The following is a 27,478-nucleotide window of genomic DNA, read 5'->3' as shown; positions in this document are numbered from 1 at the left end:
AACACATTCGCTGTTCTCAGCCAGATAAGTCACATTTGCATCATTTGATAAGTGCAACAGCCAATTTCCTTCCAGTTTCCTTAAACGTTAAAAACGCCTCTTGAAGAAACCTCCTTGAGGCCTGGCCCCACAATTTTGCAACCGATTTGAAGGTAGCTCCTCATATCCATGAGGGTACCCACCTAATTTCTAATGCCTCAAAAACTTTAGGCTGCATCTTTCATGGATCAACAACAACTCTTTCCTTAAAAAAAGAAAAAAAAATTTCTTATTAACTTTTATGATAAGGGTGAGAAAACAACTCTAGACAGGCCTTAGGTTTCAACGCCAAATTATGTCCAATTTTCCATAGTCCCCAAAATGCGAACCACCACCTCCACCGCCCCGATTCTGCTGTTACGTGAGTGCCAGTGGCCCCCGCGGAGCGCCGTCCGTGTTCTCCGTGGGGACCGGGGGTCCGGCACCGCACCCCGCTGCTTTCCGCGGTCCTTGTTGGTCCCGGCGATTCCCGCCGGCAGCCGCACCCCGCGCCGGGGTGACCCGAGGCCGCTCCACCCGCGGCCCTCGGCCCGCGTCCATCCCAGCGCGGAGTCCCCGCACCCTAAAATCTGCTCCCCGCCGTGCACACCCGAGTCCAAGCCCGCGGCGAGGCCGCGGAGCCTCCGGTCCGCGCTCCGGGGCCGGGCCGGGCCGCGGGCCTGGAGGCGCGCGGGGGGGCTCGCCCGGCATGGAGGGGTCGGGCGGGGAGGGGGTCCCGGGGCACCGCTGCGCTCCGCGGACGCACGCCGAGCCCCGGGCGGCGCAGCGCGGCCGAGCCGCGGCGGAGGCGGCGGCAGGAGGAGCCGCGGGACCGAGCGCCGCCGCGCCGCCCCCGCCCCGCCGCCCCGACCGCCGCCTCGCCCGCCCCGCACAGGCCCCCGGCCCGCTCGGCCGCACCGGCCCCCGCGGGCGGGCGGGCGGACGGCCCGAGGCGGCGGTGGCGGCGCGCTCCCTTCCGCCTGCTCCTGGGCTCTCTCGGGCAGTGACGTGACGTGCTGACGGCGGGCCCGGCCCGGGGAGCTTGGCCGCTTCCACTCAGCTCCGAGCTCGGCCCCTCCCTCCCCTCCCGCCCGCCCGCCCGCCCCGCCGCAGCCGCCGCCGCCGCCGCCGCGCTCGGCCCAGTCGCGCTGAGAGAGGCCGCGCCAAGCGAGCGCCGCCGCCCGCCACCCGCACGGTAAGAGCCGCGGGCCGGGCCCTGCCGCCCGCCCGGCCCGGGCCTCCCCCTGCCCGCACAGGCCGCGGCGCAGGCCGCGAGGAGGCCGCAGCTAGGCCGCGCCAGGGCTCCGCCACAGGAGCGGGCCGCGGGCTCTGCGCCGGCGGGTCCCGCACGCCCAGCGCGGCCCGGGGCGGCGGGGGAGGTGGCGTGAGGAACGCGGAGTGGAGGTGGGTGGCTGTGGGCCCGGGGGGAGGCGAGTGGGGCCGGTGAGGGGCCGCGGGCCCGGCCGGGGGGGGCTCAGAGGTGTCTGGAGGAGGAGACAAAATGGCGGCGCGCGGGGGGGGCGGAGGGTGCCGGCGCCATCTTGAATTAATCGCTCGCACAGCCGGGGCCCCGCGCGGGCCGGGCCGGGCTGGGCCGGGCGGGGCGGGGGAGCCTCGGGGCTCCGGCAGGGACCGCCCGCAGCCTCCACACCCTCCCCGCCTCCCGCTGCCACACTGCCAGGCGCAGCGGAGCGAGGCGCGTTCCGGCTCGCTGCGGCTCCCTGCGCGGCCGCGCCGGGGCTGCCGGCCGGGTCCTCTCCTGCCCCGCCATATCCTTCCTCTCCTCCTGCCGGGGATTCGGGCGGCGCGGGCTCGGCAGCGCCGGGAGCTCTCCCGTCAGCCGCCTTCGCCCACTCGCCCTGTAAGCAGCCCCCTAATCCCTTGGGGCCCCCTTGGTGCTGGTTCAAAGGTGCGCCTGGGATCGGTCATTTCCCTAATTTAGGTTTCGTTAAGAATTAGCTTATTTCCTTTGGAATTACTGTCGTCTGGCACACAACATTCCAGTGAAATCTGGAGAAAACCCGTTTCTTTAACCGGTTTCTGCAGATACCCTACCACTGAACTACAACAAAGAGGGGAATGACTTGAGGTGTTTCGTTTTTTTTACGGAACTGCAGTGAGAACATCAGCACTGATTCCCCTGCCAAAACTGAGGGAGATGCGTCAAGAAATTAGCAGCTGAATGATCACATTGTTACAACGGCGTTTTTACACGTCGTTTTTAGTCTTCTGTTTCTTCACTTAGCGATAACGGGGGTTATTTTCAAGGCAGGAATGAAGTTCTCTAGGGAGTGTAGGGGTTTTTTTTGCCATTCCTATGCGTGCGACTGAGGACAGCGTGTGTGTGTGTGTGCCCTGCGTTCGCCACAAGTGGGTCACGTCAGGCGAGTTGTGACACTGCAGCGGCGGCGGGGACTGAGCCCGGAGCCGCCTCAGGAGCTCGGCGGAGCCTCGCTGGCTCGGGGCTCTGACCCAAATGGGACATGCCAGGCGTGCCGCAGTTTCTAATGGGATGGAGCAAGGCACGACGGGAGCGTGGCTGTGGCTGTGGCTGTACACTCAGTCATCCCAGCGTGGGTAGGGGCCAGCACTCGCACGTGGGGAATTTTGCTGCTTTATGGCTTGATTTGTAAGAGTTTTGCTGCTTGGATGTTTGGTGTATGGCCTTACTGAAAATTAGGAGTAGGCTATGTGTTTCTTTTTCACAAGGATGGCTTTTCTGAAGTTTCCCCTTTTTTCTCCTTTTTCCCCGTTTTCCTTTTTTTTTTTTTTTTTTTTTTTTTTTTTTGGTGAGAGCAGAGAAACAGTTTCTGCAGAATATTTGAACCTATTTTAAGGAGCTCTGTTTTTAAAGTTGCTCCTTCTTTAAAACATGACAGCTTGTCTATTTCATTTTATTTCATCTTGATTACCTTGGTAGGTCTATTGAGTCAAGGATCTCTAATGTAGCAGTGCACTGTCTGCATTGCTTTTCTTGACTGATTGTTCTCACTATAATTTTTATTTTGGAAGATTATTGTGTATATAGTAATACTATTTCTTCTATTAATATGTAATTTTCCATCTGTCCATCCACTTGAAAATGTTACCTTGAACCATAAAGCCAAAACCAGCCAAGTCTCTGAGTAAATAGGTAAAAATCAGTTTGTAAAAACTAACTGTATGGACAGAATTAAGTGTATTACAGAGTTGTATTAGTTCTTGATCCATGTGAAGCTGGCATGGACCCAAGCCTAGTAGATGTTTAGCTCTTTTCAGAGGTTATAAAACCTGATTTTGGATGCTTCTGATTTTTTTTTTGTCCCAGTGGTAGAAGAGTGTTATGAGAATTTCTGAGATTTGAACAAAGAGACACACAGTTGAGAAGGACCAAGTGTAGGGACATGGCTGGGCACCAGCTTTTCTTTGAGAATTTGGGTTCCCAAGATGGAACTGAAAAATTGATTCTGTTGGCTTTGATGCCAGAACTGGGTCTTGAGGTAAATGTCATCTAGAATGTTTTGGAGGACTGAGAGGAGTTTCTGTCCTTCTTGAAATCTTGCAGAAAAGTGAACAGCTGGAATTGCTTCCTAGCCTTTATGGTACCACAGAGCTTGGGGTGCTTGCCAGGGCATTGAAGGTGTTCTCTGTGGTGCTTGCAAGAAGCAGCTCTGGTATTTCTGGTGTCACAGAGCTGCTGTTACAGGTACAGAGCCTTGTGGTGTTCCTTCCTTTGTGTGGCTGCATCTTGTGCTCACCCTCACGCTCTGCTCAGAAGAGCAAGCAGGAAGAAACTGTGTTTTCTCATCTCGTGGTTAGAATGCTCAAACCCTGAAGTGTTTTCAGGAATCTTTTTATATTTTTTTTTGCCTCAGCCATAGACAAGTTACTTTATGCCTTTTTGGATTGCAGATTCTGATTTGGACACTTATTATTTCAGATAGTTCAGTTAATTCCTGTTTTAAGTGCCTGCATCCTCTTTTGGTCATCTTGCAGCAAATTTATGTGGATGTGGGGTCTGTGCCCTTGTGGAGCACTTCCAAACTCTTTATGGTCCTGTTCAGGGGTGAGAGTTGGCTGGGTCTGTATGCTAAAGTGCATTTTGAGAAACATTATTTAGTAAGAGGAAAAAAAAAAAGAAAGAGAAAAAAGGAGGAAGCATTGAAATTTCTTTCTACTCTGGAACAAGCACCAAAGCAAATGTTGGTTGCCTTTTTAAGACTCAGACTTGAAAGCCATTTGCCAGGAAGTGTCTTTGGTTTGTTGGAGCCTGAGCCTTTGTTCTGAGCACATTTTGCCATTGTAGGTGAGAAGACCTGACCAGTGCAGGAGAGGCTGGAATTATGTGGTGTGCTGGGCTATCACTGCTGTGAAACTGCAGCTCCTGAACACCACAGGGATATTTTGGGTTTAGAATCTGTTGCCCAGAATCCAGAAAACAAGAAAACCAGGGAAGAAATGGTGTCAGTGTGCACTTACAGGAAGCTGGGAAGTAGTGATGGAGACCTCTGCATCTCATGGGTGAAGAGGATAGACAGAAGGCCAGTGAAAGACTGTCTCACTTAGTGATGTGAGGAATTTAGGGAGCAGATAGGATAGAGAAAGTACAGGCATGAATCATAAGGAGTAGGAATTTGTGGTGCAGTGGTCAGGTAGGTGGTGAAAGCAGGAAGCAGAGGAAATGAATGCCAGTTCTTCAGGTGGTGAACTGACACTTCAGGCTGCTCAGGTCGCAGCAGATGGCAGGCTGATGTGCATGATAATGCAGCCCTCAAAAGCACAGGCACAAAGGGCATCTGAACTTTTCCCAGAGATCGGGACAGACAGCTCCATCTTCCTATGTGTCTGTAGTCTGAGGAGAGAGGCAGTTTTATTTCTGCCAACCCTTAGTACCCCTTTGCCTCCTACCAAAAAAAACCCTCCTAATTGCTAATACAATCTTTGCTACAAATTGATGAGTAGCAGAGGTTTGTGTGAGTGATGGGAGGGTACTGGAGTTAGAAGATGGAGGGATGAAATGATGAGGTGATGTAATGAACATGATATTGGTGGAGGCACACCAAAAGTTGGAAAAGAAGCAACAGAAGAGAAGAAACTAAACAGTGAAGGCAGCACAGAAAACATGACAAGATGAATAGGAAGGACATTGGTAGTAGACTGGATGGGTGTATACCAAAGAGATGGGAGGAAAGCAGTTTGGGTATGAATAATTCTTGCTGGAATTACTGTATGGGATTTTGTTACTCTTCTTGTTTCTGTGGCATGGCAGAAGTTGATTGCCATCAGTCAAGCTATTTCTTGCATCTGAGGCTGAAACACTTTTCTTCTGCTCTTGGTTCTGAAAAAAAGCATTGGGTGAAGAGCTGTTCCTCTCCATGGTGGGCACTTCTGTTGACAGTGCTTGACAGAATTACTGGAAGGCAATTTATGTCCAGTTGGATACCACAATAACTTGTTAGCACAGCTGTCTTTTGAATACAGAGGCCTTCCAGCTGAGCATCACACAAATACACAACACCTTGGAAAATTACTAGTGTTCCACTATTTTTCTTCCAGTTCAATGTCTGCCTATATTTCTCCCTCAGCTTCTGTAAAAGAGAAGGCCCAAGTGACTGCACTGGAGGCTGGACAATACTCCAAAAGAGAGTCCCAGAGGTGAAGAGTTGAGAAAATTTGAGCTAAAAAGTGGAGCAAGTTTAGAAAATACTTGTTCTAGATTATGGGTTTAGACTTGTGTTTTGGACTAGTTAATTTTTTCTTTTGTGTAGCAGTTTCCCTGATAAAGCCCTAATGAATGTAAATGTTAGTTGATGTAATTTGGAAAGGTTATGATTCTTACGGAAACCTTGGGTAGACTCTTGATGTTTTGTCTGTCTTTTGTGAAAGTATCACAGAAATGGGGAGCTTTCTGCTTGTGACTGTGAGAAATGTTTGGGGGAAGAAAAAGAACATTTCCACTTCTACAGAAATACAAGCAGAAACATGAAGCAACATTCTGTTGCCTTTTGCTCGTTCTCCATGTAGGAAAGTAGTTGGACTTCAGTGAAAGGGAGTAGTACAAGTTTCTGTTAGACTGCATTTTACCTAACTAGGTTTGCCTGATCCTACCTGTAATGCACATATCTAAGCAGCAGAATTTACATTGCAGTTTGACATTTTTGCAAGTATTTTAACTTTGTGGTCTTGTTTCATTCTTTCATTGAGAAGACTGAAATCCTGAGTCAATATGCATTGAAATGTTGACATGCTGTTCAAAAGTTTTGGTGTAGAACATGACATTTGGTAACTTTTGAGAACTAACTTATGATACTTACGGTACTAAGGGCAAGAGTTTTGAAAATATTTGCAGATCTAGGTTTTAAAACGTTTGATGTTATGCTCTGGAAGCAGTTTACAGTGATGATTTCAGTTCCTGAAGTGACAAAGGAGTGAACTCTTCCTGACTGTCCAAGAATGAACATGAGGACATCAGAACTGGTGTGCATTTCAGATAACGAGCTGTGTTTAACTTATCATATTGAGCCTTAATGATTTCACAGTTCTATATTCCTCCTCATCCAATAGGGACTTGAGTTCCTTGAGTGGGAATATGTTGGATTAAGGTTCTCACAGGAATATCTCTAGGCTTTGTCTTAACTTTTTTTTTAAAGATGATAAGAAAATAATATTTTCACATTCCTTTATGAGCTGCTTCTGTGTTTGTGAAGCTGTAGGGTTTTGAGAAAAATGGACCCAAAGTGTTGGACCTCACACTCTAGTTCAAACAGTGGGTGTTTGGTCATCCAGGGTATTATTGCTGGAATCCCACACTGAGGGACCCCGAGTAAAATCCAATTGATCTTAAAGTCATGAGGTGCTGTGTGTTAACTTCCATGCACCCAAAATGTCAACTTTTCCATGCACAGACAGAGGCAACCTTCTTCACCTAATACAGTGAAATAACCTTTCTTCTTTATCTTCTACAGACACTGTGACTGATGAGAGTTAAAGGCCATGGATGAAGATGGGCTTGAATTGCAGCCACATGAGCCAAATGCATTTTTTGATCCAACAGGTCTGTAAGGAGATAATACATAGATAAGAGTGTTCACATTTGATGCAATTGACTATTGTTTATTCTGCCTTTGCTTAGAAGTGCTGTGCTGCATCAATGCTTTTGTATAGAGATGTGGCTTTTGAGTTTGGGTTTTTTTTATTACTCACAGCAATATGAATGAGCTACTGTTCTTTCAGTCAAGTAATAGTTGTTTGGGTGTTGGGGGAGAGTCTAAAAATTGCAAATCTTTTTCAGGAGAGAAAATCTTGTTCATCTTAATTATGTTAGCATCTACTGAGGACTTGCTTTTATCTGTCTTAATAGTTCATATGCTGTTATGCTTGTTTTACTAAAGTGCAGCATAGAGTGAAAGTTGAAGGGAAACAGAAGTAATTTCAATTATTAACTACCTATATGAGACAGTTTTACAATTTAAGTGCTATTTTAATTGTGTTTTTCAGGAGCTGATGCAGCACATATGGATGGAGATCAGATTGTTGTGGAAGTCCAGGAAACAGTGTTTGTTTCAGATGTGGTCGACTCAGATATAACTGTGCATAATTTTGTTCCTGATGACCCAGACTCTGTAGTGATCCAGGATGTCATTGAGGATGTTGTTATCGAGGATGTTCAGTGCCCAGATATCATGGACGAGCCAGATGTGTCTGAAACAGTCATTATTCCTGAGCAGGTGCTGGACACAGACGTGGCTGAAGAGGTTTCTTTGGCTCATTGCACTGTCCCGGATGATGTTTTAGCTTCTGACATAACAGCAGAGACAATGTCTATACCAGAGCATGTGCTGACAACTGAGTCAATGCATGTGCCCGAAGTGGGACACGTAGAACATGTAGTTCATGATAACGTTGAAGAAGCAGATATTGTCACTGATACTCTGGGGACAGATGTTGTTTCTGAGGAAGTCTTGGTGGCAGACTGTGCATCAGAGGCAGTGATTGATGCCAATGGAATCCCTGTGGAACATCAAGATGAGAAGGGCAACTGTGATGATTACCTTATGATTTCCTGTAAGTGTTTGGGTAAAGCCATCAAAGTTCTTATGGTATGGGCTTGAAATATCTGAGGGAGGGCTTAAGACAATGCAGAGTTTCAGTATTTTTTATTAAAATGTAGATCTCACAAGTGTACTCACACAGAGGGATTTTTAGGAGCGTGTACCAGCTAAAAGTTCTGGTGAAGCTAATGGAGAGAACTACTGACAAATGCATGTCTGATTATAAGTTATTTCTGTAGCAATTTATAGCATATGAACAAAAGAGAAAGACTTCTAGTAAACTAAATGCCATATACGTAATAAGAACTGAAAGAAAATTAATGTGACCATGTTTAAAAATGCTTATATGTGCAGGTTACTATGATAACTATCAAGACATTAGGAAACAAAAATATTTCATGGAAAAGAAAGAGTAAAAAACCGTGGTTTCTGAAAATCCAATACTTGTCTTGTTTTTTTGCTAAGCCCTCACCTCTTGCACTCCATTTATTGTGGATACAGACAGCAATATGGTTTTCTTTGCTGTTAGGATGTGATTTCTTCTCTTGATTAAACAAAGGACAGAGGTATGCAGGTAACAAAAAGAGTAGCTATTGCTGCTTATAGGGGAAGTGAATATCTTAATCTCTCTTAGGAGCAGTGGCACAATCCCTTTGAATTGTATTTCAAAAGGCTTAAGTAGAGGGTGGAGAAAAATAGAGCATATCATCAATCCTTTTTCTACTGAGGATATCCATTTGTGTGAACTAGAGTTTACTCTAAGTATGTTACTTATTATAGTGATTACTCAGTGCAGCACCTGGGAACATCACAGTGTCATACTGAACATTTATTTATTGTAGAAATAGAAAAGCCTTGTTAGGTTGGTTTGTTTAATTGGCCATTTCAGGCACTTCAGTTTTGTGTGGTGTTAAATGATTTCATTTATGAGGTGTACTTCGTGCTTTGCTTCAGTTACCTTTTTTCTTTTTTTTTTTCCCTTTTTTCCCCCTTCTTTACTTTTGGACATATTTTTGAAATGTATAATAACTTGTTTTAATTTTATATTCTGTACTTACAAATTTTAATGTTGCTTCTCCTTACCTAGGATCACTGCATTTCTTAATTTATCATCTCTTGAGTTCCTTGAGTAACCTTGTTGCAGCCATGTTTTGAGTTTATATGAGGTACAGTTAATTCTCTATTATCTGGGAAAACAATGAAATGGGATAATGCAAAATATGGATCACACAAAATATTGTAAATTAAACTGCAGGATTGTACTGAGGTGAAATAGGTCAGGGGATCTATTCTGAAATTGTATTGATCCAGACTGATAAATGCACTCTTGTCTGGTGTGGCACAGATTAAACTTTCTGATTCTGGACCCAAGTTAAATCTGATGAAAGCAGCTCAAATGCTTCCGAACCTGGTGCATAGTTAGACAAGAGACTGGATAATCTGCCAGTGGATAACTGAGACCTGATTCTGGTGGTGATCCTTCCCTCCTCCATGTCCTTGGCTGTAGCTCTTCAGGGGGTCTCTGCTCCCCCCTCCTGTGCAGGTTTTCCTCCTGCAGCAGAGCAGGGCCTCTGGGGCTGCTGCCGTGGGGCGCTTTGCAAGCCGTGCCTGTGCAAGAAGCACAGAGAGGGGTGGGTGCATGTGTGTCCTGTTCATTGCTGGCAGTGGCTGAACAAGGACAGAATGTCTTGGTAAAGGCCACTTTGGATGATCCCTGCCTTACTGGGAAGGCTTCTTAGATGTACCAGTTGTCAACAGGTGGTGACTGGCAGGAAGCACAGAAATTCAGTTGTTCACTTGTGCTGGGGTATTCTCCATCTTCAGTCACGTATTTCTGCAGTTTCATACTTTCTTTATGATTAAATGTCTCTTGCAATGTACTTTGTTTAGATTCAGAACCTTAAATAAGCCAGCATTTAAAATAATCATTATGCTACAAAATATGCATTCTACTTGTGTTTAATGTTCTACAGTTCATTTTAAAGGGAAGTCCCTACTACCACCTACTGTGTTTAAAGCCTGCTTAACAAGTTCTTCTGGTTGTGAAGGCAGAGTCTAGTGCTTTTCCATCAAGTAAAGGCTGTCTTAACAAACAGTCTCTTTGTTGTATGAAAAATATTATCTGAATTAATTTTTTATTAATTTTTTGTTTGCATCAGCAGTGTATGTGTTCATTGATCTGATGCCTGTCTCAGTTCTTCAGTTAAACTTAGTTTCCAAAAAGTAGTAACATCAGCCAATCCAGTTTTGGGTTTTCCATTTTAACTTGTAAATTTGTGTTTGATTCTGGCAAAACTCCCTGAACTGCAGGGGCAGATGTTGGAATGTAATCTTGTCTGCCATTACAGTAGTCAAATGTTTCTGCTTCCCAGATCTGTGAGCTAGACTGTTCCTCAGAATGCCTTTCCCTGTCTTCTTTTAGATAGGCACTTGAAAAGCAGACGATGACACTTCATGTTCTTCCTGTTGTAGGTTTCTCCATCTGTTTTCTTCAGTGGAAGCTATTGGCAAAATCTTTTTGCTTTTTCCTCTTTTGTAGCTCTCTATAAGCATTTCCATTTTTGTTCCTAATGAGCTGAGTATACATATATTAAGGTCATTTTCTTAGCTGTATCCTGAATACATGTGATGTGGAATGTCTAATCTGTGTGTACATTTTTTTTTTTAATATTGTGTTTATACCTTCTTTGTTAGTTTCAGACTGATTTGTCTTTTCAAAGAGTACAGTTCCTGTGGGTTTCATTCTGTGACTTTGCTTCAATAAGCTCAGTATTTTAATACTTCTTTTCCCAGTTAGATTTAATTTAGCTTTGGCATTAATATGCCTTTGCTATCTTCATTTTCCAGGCAATGCTTCTTGGCACAGCTTTACATCACCAGTTACTTTTTGATGTACTTATTTTTTTTCTTGGATACTTTGTCTTTGCCCTCAAGATTCATTTTTATTCCATGGTAGATTCGGGGCACTAAGAGCAGAGCAGAATCAGATATGCATTCAACTAAGAATGCAAACCTACCAGTTAGTGGCTTGAAAAAGATGAAAGGAGGTTTGATAATTTTTTTTTTCTTTTGCATGTTCCATAACAAGCCAGTTCATGAGTTGGGTCAGGAAAGTATAAATTGTGCTGTGACTCACACTGGTACTAATTATTTGTTAGCTTGGAAAACCATTTCTCCCTAAGTGAAGCAGTAGTGGTGAGATGAACTGGTGTTTGTCAAAACAAAACAATCACCCTACATTTACTAACCCAGGAAAGCAGTGCCCTGTGCCTGGCAATAGGATGGAAATGGAAATTTTTTTTTCTGTCTGATTTCATTCGGTTTGGCAATGGTAGACACATCCTCTGGCATTAACTGATTCTGTAAGATGAAAAATTGTATCCTGATACACTCTTACTGTAGTAAAAATAGTGAGGGACAAAAGTTAGACAAGAAGAGTCTGAAAAGAGTGAAGGGCAGCCTCACAAGGCTTAAACTGCAGCTTTAAGAATTGAAATATTTGCAAAAATGAGAGCTGTGTTCCATCCATCCATCCATCCATCCATCCATCCATCCATCCATCCATCCATCCATCCATCCATCCATCCATCCATCCATCCCCTTGCTTTTCTCTGACTTAGACATGTCTCTTGTTTGTTTTGTCTGAATTAACACTTTCCATTACAGGAGTCTGAACCCAGGGTAACTCACTGAGAGAGAAAAGTTTCACCTAGGCCTCTGAAAATAAATCTTTTTTTCATCCTTGTTGGATGTTTAGGTTGAAAGCAATGGATCTGTTGTACCAAACCAATGTACCAGGGTTCATGCTTTTCCTTAGGGCCATCCAGTAGACTTCAAGTCAAGAAAGCAAAAATGCTTTAAATTGCTTTTTTAGCATAAATATCTCCCTCTTTGTCCCTGGAGGTTGCTAAGGATGCAGGAAATCCCATTTTTTTTTCAGAGATTGAACTTGCCATGCTTCTGTCTGACCACTGGAGTGGCATCAGCAGCTGTTGCAGCTCAGGCTGCTCAGGAGGTTGCCCTGAGAGGTGATGGAAATAAGAGTTACCTTGGGCTGAGGGATGTCTCAGAGCTCAGTCTGGTTTGTGTGCTAGGGGCAGAGCACAAGGAGGACAAGTGTTAGATCCCAGCTGGGAGCTCAGGAATTACACCTCTGCTGGGTTACTACCCTGGAGGGACCTTTAGATGCACAGGATGTCCTCACGTGTAAAAGCAATGAATTAAAATGAAAATAGAGCAGATTTCTCTTTTCTCAAAGGTTAGGAAACCTGCTTTGCCATTCAAGAAGTAAGTGTATGGTAAAAATAGCTTCTTCAGGACTAGAGATTGTCTGCTGTTGAGTGAAGTAGATGTTGCTGCCACAAATAACTGAACAAAGTCAGGGGAAAACAATGCTTTTAATCTGCTTTAGAGAAAATGGCTTTTTTCATTAAGAATGCTTAAATAGGGTTGTTTATTTTATAAACAGACAAGTGTCCCATGATACACATTTTTAGCAGCTTAGAGAGCCATTTGGGAACATAAAATCTGACAAAATAGATGATTTTTGTTTAATTGCTCCATTGACACATTTTTAAGACCTGCATAAGTGGTGCAGGTAGACTTTTCCTTAGGTTGTTTGTTTTGGTGTTCTTTTTAGCCATAAACAGTGGGTACTGGAAAAAGGTGGAAGGTGTCTGTGCTTAAGTGAATTTTATTTTTTACAATCCTTTTTATTTTCCTCATTAATCCCACATAGAGGAGAAATGGTAGGAAAGAAAAAGTTTAGAAAGTTATGGAATCTATTAAAAATAAATGCAGTTATATTTGCATTTCTTAATTAGAAATAAACCACAGTAAGGGTACAAAGTCTTTATCTGCCTATCCCTTAAATATCTGATAGAAAAAAACTAAAAGCAACATCTAGGGGAAAGTGTATGTATCATGGTTAAAGAAAAGGTGTTCTGTTGAAGCAAATCAGGATCTTGGCCTGACAATTTATGCTTCTGTGTGGGGAAACTGGCCTCAACAGGGCTTTAAGTATGGAGTTTATTATCAATGCCTAGGAGCTTGTTTTGTTCCCAAAAATGCCATTGAATGTGTTTTAATAGAGGGGTAGAGATACTGTTTGGATTTTTTTAAACTCTTGAGATTTAGTCTGTATGCACTTGTTTACTGAATGAAAGCTACCAGCTAGTATAGGGAGGAAAAAATCAGACATTTAAAGTTTTTAGTGTCCAGTTCATATCTGATAAAAGGGAGGCATGAGGTATGACAGCACTGGAGTAGTGCTAGCCTGAACTTTTTTCTAGCATGTGACTTGTGATTAGTTTAGTAATGCTCAGTGGCTCTGCTTAAAAGGAAGTGGTCTCCTAGAAGTTTAACTAATTCTTTTAAGTACTTTCTTTTGTTTGGTTGGGTTTTTTGGGGGGGTTTGTTGCTGTTATTGGGTTTTTACAGGGTTTTTGTTTGTTTGTTTGTTTTTGGTTTTTTGTTAATGTCCAAGAGGAGCAATATGAAAGAAGATCAGCCATGGATGGTAATTTGTGGGACCCCTTGATGGGCTATGAATTCAAATGAAAAATTAATATCATCAGAGTTCCAACTTGAAACATTGATCAGTCAAGTATTTCTGAATATAATTTTCTCATATTGTGAGACTGAGATACATGGAGAATGCAGAAGCTTTGGACAAGTGTTAAATAGAAAGCAAATTTCATAAAACACTGCCAGTGAATCAGTACAAATAAATGCTTGTGTAGCCATAGGATAAAATACCTTTCTGTAATAATAACCCGATCTCTTTCACCTTGTTTGTCGCTTCCTTTGATTTTTACCTTTTTTTTTCCACACTATTTTTCATCCTGTTACCTGTTACTATACTGCAAATATTACTGCTTTTCAAGCCCATCAGGACTTCAGGTTTTAAAGTATTACCACCTGTCAAGAGTGATTTTTTTTTCCTTTTGGATGAGAAAAGTTGGCCTCATACCTCCTACACATCAATTTCCTTACAGTTTAATGTCTCTTGTTAAAAAATATTTAAAGCAGTTGTTACATTTTTAAAACAATGCTGAATATAAAGGGAATTCAGGGATAAACAAACTCTAAATTGTATAACAATTTTTTAAATTATGTTGCATAAAATAATACTTAGAATCTTGGGGAACTTATTTCAAAGCATGAATAGAGCATGTTTTTAAGACCTAGAATTCTTCTGTTGTGTGAAAGTTATTAATGGATACTTCCATGTATAAATGGAGGTAAAAACCTCTTGATTGGTTAAAAGAAATGGGCCTGTTCCACATCATGCACATAGGTTTGTTTTCTCTCTGATTGACTCAGCCATGGTTTTCCTTCCTCATGGGTATGTTCCAGCATCAGTTGATCTTGGTGGCAGACTTCCCTTTTGGCTTCAGAGGTGTAATGTCAGTCTGCACTGATTGAAAGCCTTCCAAGTAAATGTGCCTGACACTGGAAACAGCCAAGTTAAGGGAGAACAGCTGCATAAATGCAGTGTAGGAACAAAAGCAAGTTCTCTTTTTTGTCAGAGTTTCAGTGGCATTTGGTATATCACGGATATGACAAAGAAGTCATGGAAGTCTGTTAGTAACTGAATATACATACTGTGGAGCTACATTGTTAATGTGATTCAAAAGAACATCTTAAGGGTTTTACTTTTAAATCCTTTGGGCTTCAGCTACAAGATGTTATGTTGTTCTGTGACACAAAGTAATTTTTTAAACATCCTACTGCTTGAAACAGTCTGTACCATGGCCACCGATCATGATCTTGGCATTTGAGTATTGAGTTTTTTCTGCTGTTCTTTTGGTAAGGAGAGAGACAGACTAATTTATATTAGTGCTTTATAATTTAATGTTATTCATATTTTTTTGTGAGTAATGATGCCTGATTGAGAAATTGTACTTAAATACACTTATGTTTGATACGTGAGACAGAACATGTGATAGTTTATCTAATTCAAAGACTAATTTATGGGCTTCATGGCAGGAAAATAATAGTAATAACATTTTGAGCTTTTTTTAAAGTACGTATTAAAATAAATTTAAGAATGCAGTTACTGAGTAGTAAAGCTATGATTTATTTATGAGGGTAGTTCAATGAGTGCTAGTAAAGTAAGCATACTTTGTGAAGTATTTGGTATGTCCTAGGCATGGTAGTTAAAAATTATTCACCATTTATAGGATAGTTCTTAGACTTCTATTAGTATAAATTCCATGTCTTTCTGTCATGCACTGAAGTCATGAGTGACTCTGAGGGAGTGACAGTAAAGTCACAAATTATAAAAGTATTTTGTCATGTTAAGAATTCTTAAATAATTTCAGTACTGAGGAAAAATCTGGGGCTTGTGAAAATTGGAGGATTCTTTAAAGGTCTTGAGAGCTGGATTTGATTTTTGTGAATGCGTACTTACTATTTTTTTATTGAAAACCTGTTCTTGGTAAAGTAAGATGGGGGGAGGTGCTCATGTACAGTATACCTCAAAAATCCAAGTGTGTTCTTGTAAAGCTGGCTGTCAGCCATGGATAATGTGGGATTCTGGGCAAGTTTCAGCAGCTCAGGCTGGAGTGCGGAGTGGGTGCACTTCTGGAGGCAGGAGAGCCAAGTTTGGGAGTGCACAGGGCTGCAGCAGCAGTGCAGGGTCCTGCAGGAAGGGCACCACTGCACAGAGCTGCAGCAGGGATGGGAATGCAGGGTCCTGCAGGAAGGGCACCAGTGCACAGGGCTGCAGCAGGAATGGGAGTGCAGGGTCCTGCAGGAAGGGCATCAGTGCACAGGGCTGCAGCAGGAATGGGAGTGCAGGGTCCTGCAGGAAGGGCACCAGTGCACAGGGCTGCAGCAGGAATGGGAATGCAGGGTCCTGCAGGAAGGGCATCAGTGCACAGGGCTGCAGCAGGAATGCAGGGCAGGGTCCTGCAGGAAGGAGTCCTGCAGTGGGAGGGCAGTGCTCGACTCCTTCCCCAGCTGTGGAGGGCATGAGGAAAGGGGAGGAGTTTCTTCCTGGAGTTCAGGTTTCCTCTCGTGGCAGCTGGAAAAGCATCAGTACCAGTGCTTTGCAGGGAACTAGGTCTGACAGCCAGCAGTAGTACCACTTGCCTCAGAGACAGGGTTGAGCAACAGATAATGCTTTTGAAAAGAACAATTAATAGCTTATTAGTGAAATTATGCCACAGAGTGAAGTATTTGTGTGTACTTTCTTCCTACCATCATCTTGATGCAGATCACAGTTTCCTTATTAGCGTTTCCTGGTGCGGTGTTCGTGCCTCTAGTTCTGTCATTGCAGCATTCTTGCACTTCCACCTTAACTACAAGATAACAGCTTGAATTTATTTTTGTGTTTATTGTCACTATTTTCAAGGATATGAAAAAAATATTAATGGGTAGGTTCTTTATCACAACTTTTAAATTTTAAACTGTTTCCAAATTTCAGTCATAAATTAATAAATATGTCTTTCATATATGTCTGTCTGCATATGACTGGGTAATTGTAATAACTTGTTTTTGTAGTGGATGATGCTGGTAAGATAGAACACGAAGGTTCTGCTGAAATTACCATGGAAGCAGAGTCTGAAAGTGGCTCTTGTAAAGTGGATGGCATTTGTCCAGAAGTCATCAAGGTCTATATATTCAAAGCAGATCCTGGAGAAGACGATTTAGGTAAAATACACATGTTTGAGAATACTCCAACCTGACACTTGAAATTTTGCATGAGACTGTGGTTTCTCTCAAGTGGTATGTAAAAACCTGTGAGTCTGATTCTGAAGAGTTGACAAACTTTGAATTTTTTGTGGTTTAGCATAGATTTTGGTGAAGTGTATTTAAAATATTTTGCTCTGGTCTTCCTAATTAGGGGGCACAGTAGACATTGTGGAGAGCGAGCCAGAGAATGACCACGCAGTCGGATTGCTCGATCAGAACAGCAGTATTCGTATTCCAAGGGAGAAAATGGTTTACATGACTGTAAATGATTCTCAGCATGAAGACGAAGACTTAAGTAAGTAGGTGGCTTTCCTTTGGGAGCAGGGATTTTCACTTTCAGCAGTGCAGCATTCCTAGTTTTTTTTAAACTTCTTTTTATCTTAGATGTTGCAGAAATAGCTGATGAGGTTTATATGGAGGTGATTGTAGGAGAGGAGGATGCGGCAGCCGCCCATGAACAGCAAATCGATGACTCCGAGATTAAAACTTTCATGCCCATAGCTTGGGCAGCAGCTTATGGTAAGTAATACTTGCAAGAATTATCCTTGAGTGACACTGCAGCAAAGTACCAGGGATTGGTTTTTGGAGGGTAGTCTAGAGTACTTGTGCTTTTGTGTTTGTTTCTAGAGTTTTAGTTTAAGAATGGTTTCTTAGCATAATGAGCCTTTAAAAGAAAGGAAGAGGGAAGTTGTAAGGTGGGCTTCTTCTTGCTCCTATTTAACAGGCATTCTCCTTCATATTTTCATGATGTCAAAGGGGAAATACATGAGCTTCCAGCTAAAAAATTGAATCTCAAGTATCTCTGTTCCTCAGAGTTTTGGGACACAGTGAGAGCTGGCTTCGGACTAGAACTGAATATTTTAGGGGGAGGGGGGTTGGCAAAAAAAAGAAAGCAAGTGGTAATATGTAAGATTATGTGTAGCAGTGACAAGCAGCACTGAGGTCTAGCTTGATTTAAGTGCTTTCTAGAAAGATCATATGAACACATGACTTCACTAATGGCAATAACTAATGGATTAATAAAAAGAAATTGGAGGGAGATATTAAATTGTAGCAGAACCTTGAGAGTATTTCCAGCATGCAGAACCATTTTTCTTGATTGTTGATATGTGAACACCAACTGGTGCACAGACTGGTTTCCCAAACTTTTGTAAGCTTAAGACCAGAATTTCATCTGAAAAAATGTTTCTGTGTTGCTCCTTTCTCCTTCTAAACAAAACAGAAGAAATAGTGGAGTGGAGGACAAAACTTACATGTCTGCGTGATGTGGATTGTGGTGATGGTGTCAGCAGACAATTGTGCTGGGAATACAATGGGGGCTGGAATCTTGGACATAAGTCAGGAAGGGCAAGATTACAGGGAGCAGTGTGTGTTTAAAAGTTACTTAGGGGATGGATGGTAGTGCACCCAAATCCTTCTCTTAGGCCATATACTGGTGTGCCCAGCTTGAGTGAGAAGGAAATGACATAAGCTACTCTGAGTGGGCATTAAAAATGAAATCGAGTGAACTTAAAACAAGTTGGATACTAAACATTCAGTGGTTTTGGAGGAGGGGGAGAAAATTGAGCAGAATGTGTTAAAAGCAGTGAGATGGAATTGAAAGGAGAATTTAAGAATGTGGGAAACAGTGGAGTGGTTGCATTGTCAGCAGTAAGCTGCCTGGCATACAGGGTGAGAGATGGTGGGGGCAGGGAGAAGTTAAGCATGAAGGCCTGAAAACGGCAGAGGAACACTGGAGCTAGCATACAGGTGAGAATCTTCAGGCTCTGCACATGTGCCTGCCTCTGAGTCTCCTTACATTAATCATGAATATTAATGCTCAGCACCCTACAAAAGGAACAGCTGTTGAGCATATTGCACTTTCTTGAATCTTCCTGTCTTACTTGTGTTCTTGGCTTTCACTAGGAAATGTTGGCTTTTATTGATTCAAGTAAATACTTCACCACATTTATTATTGAAAGTTCACTTATTCTCTTAAATCACCAATGTTAAACTGATTGCCAATAAATACCTTCTTGAATGTATTTGTAATTTTCATGTTTGTTTTACATACAGTGATACCATTTGTGTATTAAACACAAAGCTCTGTGAGGCAGAGACTCTTTACTTCTTTCTGTTACACAATACTGAGTATGCTCTTTGTTCCCAATAGAAAGAATTTGTAAGTGCTAAAGCATCAGGTGTTTAAATAGTAAGTAGTGTACTTTGTTTGCCACTTTATAGGCTGTTCAGAAAGGTTCTTTGGTCACAGCTCCTGTTCAGAAACTTGGTGTGTGACAAACTCTAGTAAGGTGAATTCAGACAGACAGAAGTGAATGAGAGCTCACACACAAATGTATTTCAGGACTGAGAAGAAAATTGGGCAGTGGATACTGTGACATGCTATTATTTACTACTGTTAAACATTTTGGGCATAATTAACTACCAAAGAGATTCAAAAAATGCTGCATTTGAAGGAGAATTCTCTGTGTAATGAAAAGCCATTAATTCCTGTACATTATGTACTCCTGTAAAATTAGGTTAACAAAGCTAATACTGATGATACCAAACATAATTCCTAAGTTAAATGGTGAGACATTTTGCAGCTTATGCTGTACATGATTACAGTTTGATTAAATGTCTAGATAATAGCTTATCATTTCTGTTACTGCCATTGTAGAATTTGTACTTGGATCTCCTGCAGTGTTGGTAGGTAACTTTTGAACTTACCTTGGTAGGCAATAATAACGATGGCATCGAAAGTCGGAATGGCACTGCAAGTGCTCTTTTGCACATAGATGAGTCATCTGGACTTGGGAGGCTGGCCAAGCAAAAACCAAAGAAGAAGAGGAGACCTGAGTCCAGACAGTATCAGACAGGTGAGTATGTGGTGCCTGGCTCTTGATCATCCAGGCACTTGCCCATAAACAGATCCATGTGGAGTGTCTTGTAAAAAGAGGGATTTGGGGAATTACTTGGTTGACAACACTTCTGCTTTATAAACAAGTACATATTTTATTTTACAAATTTTAAATACATGGGTGATTTGGATTGTGGCAGGTGTTTTAAAGGAAGCCATCTGACACAGGAAAAAGTATTATAGCAAAAGGTTAAAAAGCTATATACTTAACTTGCCACACCCATTTTAATGTTTAATGTAACTTTAAAAGGCGATGTTAGATAAATGGTATTCTGTAATCATGCCTTTTAAAACCCCCCTTTTTTTTGCCTTTATTGGAAATATGTAGAACAATGCATTTCGTTATATCAGCTCAGTAGGTAACTGGAAAGTCTGAACATTGTATATTAATTTTCAGTAGTGTAACTTCTATACCCTTTCCTGTTTTAATGGTAAAATAAAATTGCCTTGACGTTTGTGCCTATCTTTTTCCTGTCATCTGTGCAACCAGAAATGTTCTATGGCATAATTTGTTTTCTGCTGTTATTGTGTTATGGTCAGAATATTTATTTGGTTTGATAAAGTTGAACAAACACAACTTTCGTTTCAGTAGCCTTGCCTTAAATAATACTAAAAGTTTCTTTCCAAATTGTGACTTAACTGTAGGAGTTCTGTTTTGTTTAGCTTGATTTAGTAAACTGTGCAAATTAAAGTTGGCCTTTTCTATTTCCAGCTAGTCAGTTCTCCTTATAAAACATTTTTGGACAAGACAGCTTTTTTAACTTGCCTAGGCAAATTCAGGGTAAAGAAATCAGGGTGATAGATGAGTGCAAATAATTTCCAAAGCTTTGAGGTTTCTGTCTGTGAAACATGTTCTTACTGATTCTTGCTTGGTACCTCTTCAGATTGTAGCTGTGACAGATGGTGTAAGAAGGAAGTGTTAGTTTCAGGGCATCTGAATTGTAGTCAGTGGTAGGTGATTAAACTGCAAGATTAAACTTTTTCTACTGATTTGTGGAGAGTCAAGAGAAGATCGTGTACTTTGCTTACTAGATGATACTCAGTTTAACAAGTTGGCTGCTGTTCTTTGCACCAGCCATTGGTTTCTGCATGTTTTTAATATGTGAATTCAGTCAGAATTCTTCAAAATAGAATTATTTGAGGTGAAGAACATCTGTATAGTAAAACGTATGTATCCCATCTTTCTCCACAATTCATGTTATTGTTAACATCTGACATTTACTGAAGTGTAGTATCGTTGTATAATATTGATAAAGGGGTTTTTTGTTGTTTTTCAGCAATAATCATTGGCCCCGATGGTCATCCATTGACAGTCTATCCCTGCATGATTTGTGGAAAGAAATTTAAATCCAGAGGTTTCTTGAAAAGGCACATGAAAAACCACCCGGAGCACCTTCTTACTAAGAAGAAATACAGATGCACAGACTGTGATTACACTACGAATAAAAAAATAAGTTTACATAACCACTTGGAGAGTCATAAGCTGACCAACAAAACAGAGAAGCTCATTGAATGCGATGAGTGTGGGAAAACCTTCTCTCACGCAGGAACTCTATTCACTCACAAGATGGTGCACAGGGACAAAGGAGTTAATAAAATGCACAAGTGCAAATTCTGCGATTATGAGACAGCAGAACAAGGGTTACTGAGTCACCACCTTTTGGCTGTCCACAGCAAGAACTTTCCTCACATTTGCGTGGAGTGTGGCAAAGGGTTCCGCCACCCGTCGGAGCTGAAGAAGCACATGCGGATCCACACTGGCGAGAAGCCCTACCAGTGCCAATACTGCGAGTACCGATCTGCCGACTCTTCCAACTTGAAAACCCACGTAAAGACTAAACACAGTAAGGAAACGCCGCTCAAGTGCGACATTTGTTTCCAGACTTTTTCAGATACCAAAGAGCTGCAGCAGCATACGCTTATGCATCAAGAAAGTAAAACGCATCAGTGTTTGCATTGTGACCATAAGAGCTCAAACTCGAGTGATCTGAAACGACACATTATTTCAGTCCACACAAAAGACTATCCTCATAAGTGTGATATGTGTGATAAAGGCTTTCACAGGCCTTCGGAACTGAAAAAACATGTGGCGGCTCACAAAGGTAAAAAGTTGCACCAATGCAGACATTGTGACTTTAAAATTGCAGATCCATTCATTTTGAGTCGTCACATACTCTCAGTTCACACAAAGGATCTTCCATTCAGGTGCAAGAGATGTAGAAAGGGCTTTAGGCAACAAAACGAGCTGAAAAAACACATGAAAACACACAGTGGCAGGAAAGTTTATCAGTGTGAGTACTGTGAGTATAGCACTACAGACGCCTCAGGCTTCAAACGGCACGTGATTTCCATTCACACAAAAGACTACCCTCACCGGTGTGAGTATTGCAAGAAAGGTTTCCGAAGGCCTTCAGAGAAGAACCAGCACATTATGCGACATCATAAAGATGTTGGGCTGCCTTAAAGTCTCTTTCACAGACTTATGGCTGGAATTATAAAGGAAATTTGCCTTTCAGGCAGTTAGCTTATTTTAAAGCCAATCACTTGCGATCACACACACACACAAAAAAAAAAAAACAAAAAAAAAAAAACAAAAACAAAAAAAATACTGTGCATTTGATTTGTTGCTGTATAAAAATAGGATTATTGCTTGTAGTTGACTTTTATACCTTTTGTTCAATAGCGTGTTCTGAATTCTATTCAGTTTGTTTAATAAATGAAGAAAAGATGGCAACAATAAAGTTGCATTTAATAAAGTAAACCCTGTCTCTTACTGAATTTTTCAACCGTAATAGTTTATTTAAGTATATTTATCTTACTGATCTCGTTGATACTCACAGTGTCCATGTTAATGCAGTTTTGTCGTGAATTTTAAAAATACGAAATTTCTCTTGATAAAATTGTCAGAGGTGTGTATAAAATGGGGAATTGTCATGTTGACAGTAAAGTCACTAGGGCCCACCTGATTGTCCTGTTTTAACTATACAGACTTCGTGGCAGGTTAACTATTTTCCGGTTGAGGAGTTACAAGTCTCACTTTGTGTTTTCATTCTGGTTTCAGAGGAAAAAATACTTTAAAAATGGTTTGGGGCGGTTTTTATCTTTCCTGGGCAAATTCAAAATATGCACAAATATTACATTTATTGTTCTGTGCTTCTTTGTCTTTGAAAGATTTTGTGTGTTACAAGAGTTGGGTTTTTTTCCACTTTATTCCTGTCTTAAATGTTGGAAACGTAAAATACTCTTGTTCCATTTGCAGAGTTAACAATAGCTCACAACTGTCTGTATGTGCCGGTAAACATACCTCAAACTTTATGCTTTTATGTATGTTGGTATTTCTTTGAAAGAGCAGTTTGTGGTTCAAGTGACATTTTTATTGTTAGTTGTTTTAGAATAGAATTTAAGACCAAGAGGTGCCTCAATTTTGGAAACCAGATATTTACAATGAGAGGTTAAGAAGGGAATGGAGTGGAGCAGATGAGTTCATAAGGAGTAGAGATGTTGTAACGTAGATATCCTTAATAAGAAAAGTAACTTATGATAGATGCAGTTCTGTTACTAAATTAAATGTTTTTCCTGAGCCATTAGTAGCTGTGTTCAGTGGCTGTTTAATAATTAGTACTGTATCCAGAATTAACCCAGTTCTTTCCATCTGTTTATAAACAGCTGGGAGAATATTACAATTATTAGATGCAATTTTGCCACCTGAAGACTATTATAAAGTAGCTCCATATCATTTGCTAATTGCAGTGTAAACGTACCAAGCACAAAGTCATGTACTTTAACAACAACCTTGGAGCAAAAACCCCAAACCATTTTAATTACAGGCCAGATTTTAGGACATGGCCCTGCTCCCCTTGCTCAGATTCTCATCCCAGCCACTGATGATGGATTGCAGTATTCAGTCCCAGCTGCCTGCCAGATTAGGTTAGATTTGTAACCAACAATTCCCTAATGGAAAGGCTTCAGAGGCTGGGCCAGTGTTAATTCCTCTTTCTAGGCAGGTGAACTTCCAGTTGAACTCAAACAGGAATTTTAGTGATAGTTTCAAGTCTGGGGTGTTAGAGGGACAAAGGTTTCCTTTCTGGATGTGCATCTTCTAGGCCTTTTGTAATTTGTCTTGTTACCAAGCCCTGCCCCTACTGCTCATCCCTCCTGTCTAACTGTAAGCTGAAATTCTTGTCCGTAGTGTGCAGTTCAGGAGAGTCCAATGCCATGTCACTGCCTGTGTTGTAGGATGGTTTTTTTCTTTCTTTGCCTGCTTGCAGTGCCCCCAGAGTTGCTGGGTGCTCTTGTGTAATATTGCTACTCCATGACTCTGTAGTGTGTAATTCCTGGCTGTGCTGCATTGTGCCTTCCCTGAAATCCCCGCTGAAGCCAGTGGATTTCCTCATGGCCGTAGTGTCCGTTGCCTGCTGATGCCAAACCAGATGCAGTAAAACCCAGCAGAGATTCCCACTCGCTTCTTGCAAAATACTTGCCTGTGACTACTTTTTTTTTCCTCTCTTATGTTCAAGCATTTTCTAACTGGAAACCTGGAAAGTGTACAAAATCTGCAGAAAATCCCATAGTAGTGCTGAGGATTTTAGCCATTTTGAACTTTATTTTTTTAAATAAGCTGAAAGACAAAGAACACAATTTTACGCATTTTCTTTCTCTTACGTAGCCTGGAATCATACCCACTTTTTTTTTTTTTTAAAGCACAATGTTGAAACTTTTTTTTTTAATAATTAAGGGTTTGGTCAAGTGGATTTTGTAAAATGTATTTGTCTGTATAAAGAGAAAATGAAGTTATAGTTATTGTTAATGTACTGACATTAGTTACAGGTTAGTTTTAATTCTTAAATAATTTGCTTAGCAAATGCTATAAAATGGATGTTTCAGTTTAATGTTTAAAAAAGGTACAGATTTTTACAAGGACATAATATAAATTATTGTTCTGTAGAAAATACCCTGTTAAATATTGTATATGTCCTTCCCTCTGTACACTTTGTAAAAAAGACAAAAGAAAAAAACAAAATACATAGAACCATATAGGGATGTGTGACATTATTGTAATTGTGTACTTGATAATAACGTGAAAAAATAAAATTCAAAATATTTTCCTTTTAATGAACGTTTAGTCTATTTGATGCCAGTTCTGAGGGACATGGTCACCTGCAGCTCTCCTGCACTTTACCTTCCCTTCTGCTCCCTATCCTCGGCTCCTTTGTGCAGTACTGGGGCAGGAGCCATTCAGTCCCTGCTGTGGCTGAAACGTTCCTTTACCTGGAAGTCTGCAGAAGTGAAAGGGATGGCAGGTCTTCGAAATCCATTTTAACGCCTGGTTTTATATTAAAGAATTCACATCTGATCAACTTCTGATGATGCCTTTGTGTTTTTCAGCAAGGTGGTTACCTGCTAAGTGCTACTACACTGTCCCAAAACGCCTCACCAGACCTTGAAACAAATGAGGGGCTCTGCTGTTGTTGGGGCTGAATAAATGTTTCCTGGTGCCTCTTCAGCCGTGTGAGCCTCAGCAGGAGCCCAGCTGGCCCTTCCCGCTGGGATGGGTGAGCGGGATGAGCTCTGCGGGATGCCTGAGCTGCTGCCTGTCCTCGCTGCCCTGCCCAGCTTCTCCAGCCGCTGCTCGCTGTGCGGGGCCGGCAGTGGCCGGCTGGGGGTGCAGGGGGCTTGTGGCTCTTTTCCCCACTGCTCTCGGAATGCTTCAGCCCAGTTAAATCAGCTGGGCAGCGGGAGCTCCTCTGGCAATGGTCTGGCACAGGCGGCCCTGCATTGACAGCACATCACCCAGTGCCAGCCCGCTGGTGCCACAGCTGGCAGAGGTGCTGCTGGAGGTCACTGCCCTCTATCTGCACCTGCTTTCCCAGGGAGGAGGCCCAGGTACCTTCAGGACATTTATACCTCTTAGTTCACTCTCACTGGTGCCTTTAGGAAATGCTGACTCGCTCCTCATCTCAGTGATTCAGCCCCACTGAACTGGGGTGTTGGGCAACGCTTCACAGCAATAATCTGCCACACTGCAGAGCCAGCAATCTCCCTTTGATTTGGTTTGGTTTTCTGTTTTCTCCATCTACCTGATGTTTCTCAACCACTCATCAGGAAATTGTACATTGAGTACCAGAGACATTCAGGGCCCTGGAGAAGAAATGCCCCCAACTCTGGCTGCATCATTCACCTGTGAGCAAGGGCCAGGAGCAGTTACCAGCTCTAGGCTCCTGCACTGTAGCAAGTCCCCCCCTCCTCTAGGATCTCCCCTTCTCCCTCTTGGGTTTCTGTAGCTGTGGGAGCCTCACTGCTCTGCTGAGGGATCCTCCACTTGCCCAGGTGCCTGCAGCCCATGTGGGTGATTTCCCCCTCACTGGGACACAGCAGCCAAGGCACCCAGAGCCTGGATGCCAACCTGAAACTTCTTTGACTGCCTTATTTGCAAGCCAAAGGCTTTGTCACTAGTCAGGAAAATAAGCAGCTGGATAGCTTCTAACTGCTGTTCCCTGGCTTGTTAAAGTAGTAATTAAAATTAAATAATATATAGTTAATAGGAAATACAATGAATACATTAACAATTAGGTAGAAAACTGACCAAGGAGTGAACCAATAAGGGAGTAGAGAGGCCAGGGGAAAAGAAGTGGTTGTTGATACACACAAACGAAAACCTTTCCTTTGGTTTTTGTGAAGTTTGAAGAGGGGATGAGTTGATTTGGTTTCCTGTAAGTGCTGATGCAGAAAAGGCAAGTGTTTTGATAGTTTATTATTTTATAAAAGTAACATAAGTATCAAATAAGGCTGGGGATGTTTTTTTCCAGACCTGTGACAATCAATGCTATAGGCCAAGAGCATTTAAATACTACAAGCACAGGTGGTTCAGAGGCCATGTACCACACAGACTTTTGTAATATTTACTGGAAATCTGCAAATCTGGAAAAAAATGTTACTGTTCCATTGAAGATAAAAATTTGAGAATCATCTCAGCACAAGCCCAGGCAAAATCAGGATAAAGAATTACAGCTGCTGGCACCAAGTAAAGAAGGAAACATAGAAAGATTTAAACACAACAAACACATCCTATATTATAGTTAGAACATGTGTGCCCTAGCTTTGAACAGACTCCTCCAGTGCTGTGGTGGTGCAGGGTCATGTGCTGGGCTGTCCCTGGTGTGACAGCACAACTCTGCAGAGCCAAGCCCCACCTACCAACCACCGCTGCTCAGCCCTGCTCTGCCTCTCACCTGATTTTCTGCTGTGGTTTAACCAGTGCTGGAGGTTCCCTGTAACCAGCTCCAGTGGAGCCAAGGGTGGGGTGGCAGCAGCTTCAGACAGGTGACTCCCCTTGTGGTGGTGCTTGTTCTCCTGGGGGATGTCTGTCAGAGACAGACAGCCAATGCTCCTGTGCTGGTCAGGGGCTGAGGAGTCTGAGTCAGTCTCTTTTGAGGAGCCAAGTGCTTAAAATCAAGTTTTTGATGGAAAAACTTGTGCTCTGTAATCAAAGCCCAACACAAAGCACCAACCTTGAGCACAGAGGTGTTCCTGCCTTAGGAAGCAGAAAGCCACATTTTGAGATTTTTAAACTAAAGACTAGGAAGTTGGCTAGAAGCTCAAAGAACAACATAGAGGTACAGTGTCAGAGAGGGTCTGAAAGTCCTGCCTTGTCCTATTTAGATTTCTTGGTCTCAGTTGTTGCTCCCATCCAGGCACAAAAACCACCTGTGATTGTTTGTCTTGGGACTCCCAGGTGCTACACAGGTCCTGAGGGGAATCTACACATGATGGTGTGCCCAGAAACAAGTACAGGTGAAAGGACACTTCATGACAGACAAAAGAAGGATGTAAC

At 42.4% G+C, this 27,478-nt stretch overlaps 1 protein-coding gene across 3 annotated transcripts; it reads left to right on the top strand.

Moving 5' to 3' along the window:
* The first annotated feature begins 1,078 nt into the window (after nt 1–1,078).
* ZFX (zinc finger protein X-linked) lies at nt 1,079–24,759 on the top strand. Of its 3 annotated transcripts, none has more exons than XM_054628144.2 (8): nt 1,079–1,213; nt 6,963–7,051; nt 7,495–8,061; nt 16,557–16,706; nt 16,900–17,043; nt 17,133–17,267; nt 19,466–19,606; nt 20,925–24,759. In XM_054628144.2, the coding sequence occupies exons 2-8, from the start codon at nt 6,991–6,993 to the stop codon at nt 22,109–22,111; spliced, it is 2,385 nt and encodes a 794-aa protein (XP_054484119.1). In that variant the 5' UTR covers nt 1,079–1,213; nt 6,963–6,990; the 3' UTR covers nt 22,112–24,759. The 3 variants fall into 3 exon arrangements, with proteins under 3 accessions (XP_054484119.1, XP_054484120.1, XP_054484121.1); XM_054628145.2 differs by lacking the exon at nt 1,079–1,213 and adding an exon at nt 1,245–1,422; XM_054628146.2 differs by lacking the exon at nt 1,079–1,213 and adding an exon at nt 1,777–1,879.
* The last annotated feature ends 2,719 nt before the right edge of the window (nt 24,760–27,478 follow it).

Source organism: Agelaius phoeniceus, chromosome 2, assembly GCF_051311805.1.
Source record: "Agelaius phoeniceus isolate bAgePho1 chromosome 2, bAgePho1.hap1, whole genome shotgun sequence".
In the NCBI taxonomy this organism is placed as follows: Eukaryota; Metazoa; Chordata; class Aves; order Passeriformes; family Icteridae; genus Agelaius; species Agelaius phoeniceus.
Note: the sequence above shows the minus strand (reverse complement) of the source record. Positions and strands in the feature narration are given on the sequence as shown.

What these genes read in the sequence shown, in the direction of transcription:
- ZFX (XM_054628144.2), top strand. Translation starts at nt 6,991, where the DNA reads ATGGATGAAGATGGGCTTGAATTGCAGCCACATGAGCCAAATGCATTT. An exon ending in TGCATTTTTTGATCCAACAG is followed by an intron (nt 7,052 to 7,494) that starts GTCTGTAAGGAG and finishes TGTGTTTTTCAG; the next exon opens with GAGCTGATGCAGCACATATG. An exon ending in GTCCAGACAGTATCAGACAG is followed by an intron (nt 19,607 to 20,924) that starts GTGAGTATGTGG and finishes GTTGTTTTTCAG; the next exon opens with CAATAATCATTGGCCCCGAT.